The 10,129-nt window shown below is 36.2% G+C and overlaps 1 protein-coding gene across 2 annotated transcripts; it reads right to left on the reverse strand.

Moving 5' to 3' along the window:
* Positions 1-2,545: 2,545 nt before the first annotated feature.
* LOC116266541 (uncharacterized) lies at positions 2,546-9,744 on the reverse strand. Of its 2 annotated transcripts, XM_031647778.2 has the most exons (10): positions 9,269-9,743; positions 6,262-6,448; positions 5,938-6,071; positions 5,712-5,824; positions 5,475-5,598; positions 5,216-5,365; positions 4,973-5,128; positions 4,079-4,158; positions 3,931-3,980; positions 2,546-2,854 (listed from the first exon to the last, which is right to left on the reverse strand). In XM_031647778.2, exons 1-10 carry the CDS (start codon positions 9,641-9,643, stop codon positions 2,721-2,723), a joined length of 1,503 nt encoding a protein of 500 aa, XP_031503638.1. In that variant the 5' UTR covers positions 9,644-9,743; the 3' UTR covers positions 2,546-2,720. The 2 variants fall into 2 exon arrangements, 1 of the variants encoding a protein (XP_031503638.1); XR_004175403.2 differs by lacking the exon at positions 2,546-2,854 and having other exon boundaries at positions 3,943-3,980; positions 4,079-4,170; positions 9,269-9,744.
* Between the last annotated feature and the right edge of the window lie 385 nt (positions 9,745-10,129).

The following is a 10,129-nucleotide window of genomic DNA, read 5'->3' on the forward strand; positions in this document are numbered from 1 at the left end:
TGCTAGTAAGACGTGTTCTCTTTGTTTGTAAAGAAACGAGTACACTGACAATTTGTCAAAACGTCAAAAAAACATTTATTTGGCATCAACTTTACCGATATACTTTCTTAAATGTCAAAAATAGTTTCATCGACGTTCATCTGGCTTTTATCGACATTTTTCTCGCATCAGTAAAACCTGTAATTTTTTTTTTTTGGGTCTGTAGCCTTACGTCATTTCAAAACTTCAAGTAGCTGACTGATTTTACAGGGGAAATTTCTTCACCATGATTCCAACTACTAATTGGACAAGTCACAATGCAGTAATCAAGGGGGTATTAGAATATACGTACACAAGATGGTGTAGATAGGACTATATTTATCTGTATATGTATTGCACTCCTATGGACTGGGTGTCAATGACACTCAGTCCGGTGTTTGTTTACATTTTACGCCCTTGTACGATGGAGACTGTCTCAACAGTACATTTGGACAAACCATCAAAGCCAAACACCACACGAGCGTTAACAGGCCAGATATAATCCATGCAATTCATAATATTGCAAGTCAATTTCAACATAGCTCTGCAACAGTTCGCATGAGTGAGGTTCTGTGGATCGAATATATAAAAGGATCGATTAACAAGGGAGTTTTTTGAAATAAATTGTTTACGTTGATTATGGTTAAGAGGTCATCCGAATAGTCACTACTCAACCACCAGTTCTATATTCATAGCTCAGTCTCTTCCTTACGATGACGTAGAGAACAGTAGAAAGTATCTCTTCCATCGGATGAAGCTCAGTATAGAGTCATGGTGATCAGAGTAATGGAAATTTTTTGTTAAGAAAAATATCATATGACACAGGTATCTAATTAAAGGAACCCACGAACTCGTGTTTTGACAACAAAAGTGTAATTTACATAAATAGCATACGTACATTCGTGACTGCACCTAGCATATCGAGATAGATTGCTATTATTTAAGAGAACGTCTTTAAAATGTTGTTATTTTGCCTTATGTTAAAAAAACAAAAAATCAAGTGGTAATTTGTTCACCAAGATTCCAATTTCTTGTTCCAAAACTTTTTAGCACCACAATAAAAATTTGACGGGGTATTAAAGTACTTGTATCTTTTCATATTTATATAAATACAATTATATATATATATATATATATATAGAGAGAGAGAGAGAGAGAGAGAAGAGCTGAAAAAGTGTTTTTTTTTTTTTTTAATCTAACCTTACCAATATCATTTTAAGGATAGATTGATCGAAAATGCATATTAAGTTGATCATCTTTGGGGTTTTAATAGTGTTTTTATAATAAGCAAAAATGAATGGTTCACATAAAATCAACATTTTTCATAAAAACAACTTGATTCAAAGCATGTATTATATCACAATAGTTTCTATAAATATATTAGAATGTTGATATGTGTGTATGTGTGTGTGTGTTGTAGCTTAATATGTCACACTTGATGGAAATCGTCTGAGTCATTCATTTTAAAATAATGTGGTTAAGTTGAAAAAATAAAAATCTAATTTTATTTTTGAAAGATGAAAATGCCCCTTAAAAAAAACTCATTTATTTCTTCCGTTAAGGGGCATTTCAATCTCTCAAAAATACAATTGAATTTATATTTTTTTTAACTTATATCCACCATTAAATCTCCTTAAAATCGGTGGTCAAGACAATTCCTATCAAATCTCATATATGATGGTCAGGCAGTTATATGTGTGTGTATATAGTAGGTTGATGCAAAATATATATTAAGTTGATCATTTTTTTAATAGTGTTTTTATAATAAGCAAAAAAATAAATAGCGCTCATAACATCAACATTTTGATGATAAAAAATTCCAACATTTTTCATAAAACAGCTTGATTCAGGTTTTTATCCTTGACCTAAGCGTCAAGTGTTATCAATTTCTCTCCCTTTATATATATATATATAGTGTGTGTGTGTGTGCTTGGATTTCTCCATCCAATTTAGATGATGTAATCCTCCAACCTCACAGCATAACGCATCAGCCAGTCAAGACTAGACGAAGGGCTAGATGGCTGAAGGATTTCACCTCCTCCCTCCCTCTCTCTTGCTATATATAGTCAGAATATACTTTTCCTTTGGTATGCATTTAACTTCTTTTTTTTTTCTATTTTTTTCTTATTGTTCAAGATTAGACCTTGGTCAGGAGCTGAGCTAGCTGGGGCTCAATGGCTAACTGCTACTCTCCTGCTATATAATATTAAGGGACCAGTCCCTCATTTTGTTTCATGATTTTGCTAAGCATGTTTCGAGAGCCAACACAAAATAATTTATTTCTGGAGTGTTTTCGTGCAAATTGTGAGCATTGTGATCAAGTGTGTCAGTGATCAGTCTGTGTTTTACACAAGCCTTGTGCAGTGGCTTGTATTAAGTGGTTTTGCCAGTGCAAGAGCAATACAAATGCACACATGATCATACTACAAGCAACCAAGGGGAAAAAAAGTGCACATTTTAAGAGTAAAAAAATTGGCCAACAGTACTAATAGCACCCATCAACACCCTCACCCTCAGACAGTGGACCTGCAACTCCAATTATTCTTTTTATTTCTTTCATTTTAGTTGCAGCAGCGCTGACCTTATAATCAGCAGCTACTGTTAGACAAGCAGCTATCCATAGGTATGATGCACATCTATGCTGTACAAACCTTTCCTTTAAGAATGATCTCCAGTAATGGAATATTCTAGTCAATCACATGTCAAAAGGAAGATGCCTTTCCCGTGTAATAATCAGATATCCATCCTCGGATTATCTCAACTTCAGATTCCCTCTGGTCTACTAACCATTCTGGATCCTGATCAGTGGCAGCCCGAAGATCCAAATGATGAGCACCTGAGAATACAAATGTTGAGAACATCCATCACATAATTGCAGAGTGCATGTGTGTGTGTGTGAGAGAGAGAGAGAGAGAGGGACAGCATAAAACCAATTAGCAGAAAATCAGATGGTTGGTACTGGTAAGATCACCCTTATGGTATTTCCAATATTAAAACGGAACCCAATCTGGAACTACTACAGAAACCTAACATCATTCCGACCATCACGTTCATAATAATTGCTCCATTGCATGGACAAGGAAGTAGACTAGCGACTGGTAGTAGATCCCACCCTTGCTATCAACTTATTAGGCATAAGTGGGGACGAGTCAAATTCATCATAAGTTTGCAAGCATCTGGCTGCTTGGATCTCAATTCAGCTCTTATGAGCCAATGGGGTTCATGCTCAAAGGAATAACTAATTCTCAAAAGCCAAAAAAGTTTGAGAATGTTACATAGAAAATGTGAACATAATATACAATAACATTTATAGTGACATAGACACATATGCACCCACGTCACACCGGCATATGAAAATACATAGACAACATATGAAAATCTATATATTTACACATGCACACACACAGACACACGACTCAAAAATGCACACTTGCTCAGACAAACAGATACAATATTGTGCAATAATGTCAAAACGTTTTTCCCTAAAAAAGTTTTTCTTGTATGTATTTAAAAAGTATATTTTCCATTTTTTGTTCATCGAAATTAAAAACAACTTTTATGAATGTTTGTCAATATATCCGTAAACAATAGTAGAGGACTCGTAAATTCATATATTTATTATTCTTTACTTTTTAAATTTTTTGAATTCTGAAATTTTCCCAGACAAAGAAACAAAAAGAACACTTCCCAGAAAACCCTTCCCCAGAAATTGCTGACAACAATATTGGTGTCTATGAACTTCCGAGATTTATCAAATTATCCAATAAACACCCAAAAAAAGCATAAAATCAATAAAAACAAGCAAAGAACTACAAGTTGATAAGACAAGCATTCAAGATTGACAAACGTAATTAGCCAACAAAATAAGTACAATACGCGCCAAGCAAGCAGGATTGATTTTATGAAGCATACCTTCTTCAGTTACAAGTGATATTATACTATCTGACACATTTTGCAGCACACTGTCATAAAACATGGAGAATGTCCAAATTAAATTCTTTGCAATCCGGTGCCATAATGAAAAAAATATCTGTTTTTCAAGGAAGCACAGCAAGCTTACCCGCCCCCACTCCAAGGATCTAATAATCCATTTGCAAAAATGATATTGCTGCCAAAGTGCTTCAAGTCTCTTTCTAAATCCTACAACAGAACCTAATAAACCAGTTAGACGGTTGACATAGGATAAATAACATATGCATGTTTTCTGAGTTCATCCATGCGTGCTTATTGATAATATCATTGGATGCAATGCTCTTGTTTAGTCTGCCAGATAAATATTGTATCAAAGTGCATGCTTCTCATAGTTATATGTTAAAAGTTGAAAATAACATTGAGTACACCGAGTACAAATGGGGTCTGTCTGAGACTCTGAATTATATAGAAGTGGGGAAGAGAGATGCTTAGCATTCTGAAGTCATGCAATTTTTTCTTTTCAATCTTGTTCAAAAGAAACATATTTTATTATGAGCTTTAGCAACAAGTCATCAAGTGATCATGGAGACAATAATATCGTGTGCTCCTTTTTCTGGCGTTCCTTTATTCCATGGTACACATTAAGGTTGTCTGGTTAATCCTGCTCTATAAATTTGTTGTCTTATTGAAGATTGTGGTTTGTAGTTTGTACATGATTCATCGATAGAGAAGGGAGCAAGAACGAAAAAATAAGAAGATTAAGGAGCTGCAAACATCGTGATTCTATTTGCGTGTGTGGCCTAATGGCACAAGTTTTCACTAAGTCAGTGCAACCTTACAGTATTTAATATCAATGTCAGACAAAGTTCGTTATACTTTATAGTCCTGATAATGCTGTATTACCACAATACTAATTATACTACCTTCTAAAACAACACTACTTCCTGGCATGAAGTTGCACAAAATGGTTTTGTTAGTGAAGTGATAGCTTTCGCTCTTCTCAGCCTCCCTCAAAAAGCCCAAATTTGAAACAAATACTTACATGGCCACCAAATTCAGTGGTTATCCATTTGGGTCTTGGGCGGACACCAAATTCCTTTATGCATTGATCTTGATAAGCATCATAGTCAAAACAGTAAGGAGGAAACATGCTGCTTTCTTCATTGCTAGACATGGGCATAACCATCTCAGTACAAGCCTGTTAAAGGAAAATAAGTAAACGATTCTTTTTAATAATTATAGTAAAAAAATTAAGGAGATAAAGTTATATCTACAGTCAAAGTACCTGCCAATTCCAGCCATTCATTCCATGAGGATCATCGCGTATATCAAAGCAATCAACAGATCCAGTATAATTGTAGTAAATGCTAATTCCTCCAAATATACGATCCAGAATACCTGTCCCATCAGGATAACTATCCATTCTTTTGCAAACCTGGTAAAAATAAAATTTAAGTTACATGGATAATAAATCATGCTCATTGCTGAAAACTAAAATGGAAATGACAGAAGACCACAAATGTAGCCACTGTGGAAGGAACTACCTCCTTTATTGGGAATGCTGGTAAAGGCATCAGAAAGTTTGCAGGATAGGGATAGTTCACCATGGCCAAATAGCTGTAAGCAGAACTCAACCAATCCGCAAGATCCTGGGTTCTGTTTAGCTTCCTAGATATTATATAAAAATCATTGGCTTAGAATTGTAAGGGCATGAAAGCAGTGTTGAACAATGCACTTGTAAAAATGTCATAATAAATGTTTCAGAAATTAGTTCAATGGACCAGCATAAGTTAAATCTTCTGCTAAGATTTGCCAAGCCTTCACTTGTCTGGCCCAAATGTTCAAGAATATTCCAGGACTCCTTTATACATTTAAAGCAGCTCAAACTTTCTCTCTGCATTATGAAGAAATACAAAAGTTGGATAAGAAGCAAGTTATTTAACACCCATACACAAAATCTAATCAGAACGTTTAACATAAGAAATTTTCCATAAGAATTTTGTTTACCTTAAAGTCATTGGACACGATGTCATAAAAAATTTGGGATGGCACAATATCCTGAAATTGCAATATAGGTGCAGATGAAGAAAGAGCTCCAACAGCAATATGTGGATATTTCATCCTCATCCAAGCAGCTAACACTACAAAGTTCAAATTAAAGCAAAACATCACTTGATGACGAACATATATAACTACATGTACTTATAAAAAAGTGCATCACAATACAGAGGAACATAGCAGCCCTTGTTTGGTGCCTTCGTTGTATGACCATGTAACCTACTAAAGTACATAGACAAAATAAAATTTGATGCATGCAGTAGACTGTCTTACTTCCACCATAAGAGCCTCCAAATAAAATTACAGGACATGCTTCAGCAGAAAAATTTCTTTTGAGGTCAATAACTAGAGTTGCAAAGTCTGCAAGAGCTTGCTCAGCAGTAAGATAAGACAAAGTATCAGCATTCTGGTATGCTTTCTCCCTGCTTCCATATGGCAAGGATTGGCCATAATAACGATGCTGCAAATTAATTAATTTTATAAAGTCAGACCATTGAAGTAGACTTTGAAGCAAAATAACAGCATATATAATAATATGTTGACATATTCTATTCTCGCCCAAATTGCATCTAGTATGCTAATTCAACTGGCTAATGTGATTCAATGAAAAAGGAATAACTTACCATGTGTATCATTTATTGGTACAAATAACCAAGGGCATAAAGATTGCTTGAAACAAGAAACATTAATTATATCCATAGTTTAGATGCCAATGTACAATATAACAATCAACATTTGTTGAAGTGACTATTCCCTGGACGCTAGAAATATGGAGTGTTAAGAACAAAGAAGTCGCCAGTTATCAGTATATCCAGGATAAAATTATCATATTTAGTATCATAAAAGAAGACCTCTGTCAACGTAACTGCAAGAACATTGTGAAATATTCTATAGAAAATTTCCCTGTTGGGCTATTCACAACCCGCATAAAAAGACACTCTTGTGTCTGCCTTGCTGAAATGGCCAATTCATAAATTTCGTGGATTGAATAAGATAGGTTAGGAAATTCATATTGGATGTTAAATAATGATCCATGTACAACTTTAGGCTTATAGTAATCGTTCAAGCATCCCTTAATTCAGGAACTGCATAGGCTAATATTGCGAAGGATGTGCAGATGATAATATGATCCTTTTAGATAGTTGTAAAGACAAGAACACTCAATAAAATGGCTAGGAAAAGCAAAAATTTTAACAGAGGCCAAAATATAAATTTTCAAAATTGTTATATAGGCTAAAAGAAATTTATTTTAAATTATGTGTAAAATTTTCTTTTTTGAAGATTGGAGGGGGGCCACGGCCCCTACCCCACCAACCCACCCCTTGGGGGCTCCGCCCCTGGTGACAAGTATGCAGGCCCCACACATCCATATCCGGTCTCACACAGTATTCATCTAGTTCAATATGTTGACTACTGCTTTCATAGGTGCAGCCCTTGTTTAATCTTAAGTTCATCACACTCTTTATTAAACAATAAGGTGATCAGTTTGTTGCCCTTCTCATATATGTCAATGACATTGAAATTGTGGAGATGATGAATGTTAGTTTTGAAAAAATAAAGACTTCTTGCAGTAACATGTTCACCTCAAAATCTGGTTAGGTTCAAGTACTTTTTGTAGAAGTTGCTCAAAATTCTCGTTTATTTTCTTGAGCTAAAGTTGAATTTTACATCTCCTAAATGATACTGGCCTTTTTCAGATCCAAACCCACTAATTCTCCCATGGTTTCAAAAACCTTATTTTACAAAGGAGAAAGGTGAAATAATATATAATCCAACTTCGTACAGAAGAGAGATAAGACAAGATATACTTAAATATTGCAGGGACTCAACATTATGTATCCTTGCAAATCTAAAGTCAATTTAAGTAAGCTCCACAGTAACCTCATCATGACACTGCATTTCATATCCTTGGTTATCCTAAGTCCTCTCTAGGTAAAGAAACCGATTGCCCCACAACAGACTGCTCAACACACTGCTCAATTACAGGATACATCACCATGATTGACCGACAGCCCTTTACCATGGAAATCTAAGAACTAAGAAGCAAAATACTATCTCCTGATCCTCCACTGAAGCAGAGTATGGTATCATGGCCATCCTGTAGATTATTTTAGCTGCACTGACTTCTCAAGGATCTTAGATTTGATCATGAAATCTCATTCTCTTATATGATGATAATCAAGTGGTGCTTGTATTGCTGCTAACCGGTTGTTATGGACAAACTTTTAGAACTTGACCGTTATTTCATTGGCAAGAAAATCTACAATGTCTTCACACACCTTTAACCAGTTCAGATATTCACAAAGGCCTTGGCAGAGTCATTTTCATTCTTAACACGCAAGTAGGGTGTCACTGAGTTGACCACGCCAACATGAGGGGAAACATTATGATAAACAGATCAGCACGGATAAACCAGATCCACCGTTCATTATACCACCAAGCAGCCATGCAAAACATTGCAAAAGTATTATGATTTTTATAGATTATTTCCCTCTTTATATATTGCTCTCATCTATTTGTGACAACTTTTGCGTATCTTTTGTTGTAATCCTCAGTCCCTAACACATCAGGGGATCACTTTCATCAAACATCCTCAAACATTGTATTCAATTAAAGGGTGAAGTGATATCATTGGCGTTCTATTTTCACAAGATCCAAATAAATAAATTACGTTAGCCAGAACTTAGGATATTTATGGAACCTCCAGACCACCTTACTTATGAAACCTTCCGTTGCAGTACTCACAGCAGAATCCCCGGAGTAGGAGAAAGATTCATTGCATTTCGCGTGCACGACAATGATAAACCTTATATTGATATTTACATGGAAAGCTCGATAATCTTTCTAAGCAATGGTGAAAAAGGTATGCAGATACAACTCCCAATGTTTCATGTTAAAGAAATAGGGTCGATGCCTCATGTTAGAGAGCGTAAAGCTTTAGTTGAGCATAAAAAGAATCAATCACAACAAAGGTCGTCAAGGCACACGTTAGATTTGCCTCTTATGCCCTTGGGCAAGTCATATTTCAACAACAACCACACGGGAAACAACGAAACAAGAGAATTGTGAAGCCATGGGCGCTCGCGAACCGAATAGTTCATGGTAGAGAACGTCGTAGCGACCAGTTCGATCAAAACAAAGAGAATCAGGTGTTGTTCGCCCTCGTTTCGTCTTAAATGATTCGATATTTAATCAACAAGGACCAAACAGGAAACAGAAAATCTCAAAGGAAAGGAAGCAAACAGCAGAACAGGAAAAGAGAAGAGCTACTTGAACATGCCTCAGCGAAAACGAGCATGGCGCCGAAGCGCGGGGCTATATCCCACATAAAGCCTGTGTTCTCTGCGAACCACTCGATGCCGCCTTCGTTGCCGCAGTAGAAGAAGATGGGACCCATCCGTAGGGCGCCGGACCAGTGGTGCTGGTTCAGGAGGTACCTCTGCTGGAAGGAGCCCAACTGCTTGAAGCTGAAGTGATCGAGCGTCTGGGTGAAGTATCTGGTTTCGTATTGGTAAGTGGAAAAACGCTCGTTGCTGCGCCTCGGCCACCATGATTTCCAGAAGGGAGGGCGTAGCGTCACTGCCTTGGAGGGAGAATGAGAGCCGAGGAACAAGAGAAGGAAGAGGAGGAGGAAATTAGTGGAAGAGAGCGCCATTTTGCCCACTCTCCAATCAAGATACGGTGCTTAGGACTTCTATTGCCGAGCAGGACGCGATCCCCAGTTTGCTTTTACGATGTCCACTTGGAGAATGTCATCCACCTGGAGAATGAATTACTACTTTGTTTTCTATATTTCTGTGCTAAACCATGTTCCCACGCTTGAAACTCAAGCGTATTTCAGTCATTTTATAAGGGAAAATCTTAACATTTTGATCCTTTTCAGTGGGGGCCTTGTTATGGCTCTGCTCCGAATGTAGGAAGTTCATAAATAGATATTCAACTTTTGAAAGAAATTTGCAAAAAACTACCTATTAAAAAAATATTAATGTTTGACAAAATAATCAAAACACTCCTCCTACAAACCACTGTTCTCTTGGCCGACATAATATATGTTTCTACCATTAGAAGAGACATTTTTATCATTTTATTTACAAAAATAGTATTTTCCTTTAGTAGCCAGTTCGTTGAGAACTTCACTCAA

Source organism: Nymphaea colorata, chromosome 13, assembly GCF_008831285.2.
Source record: "Nymphaea colorata isolate Beijing-Zhang1983 chromosome 13, ASM883128v2, whole genome shotgun sequence".
In the NCBI taxonomy this organism is placed as follows: Eukaryota; Viridiplantae; Streptophyta; class Magnoliopsida; order Nymphaeales; family Nymphaeaceae; genus Nymphaea; species Nymphaea colorata.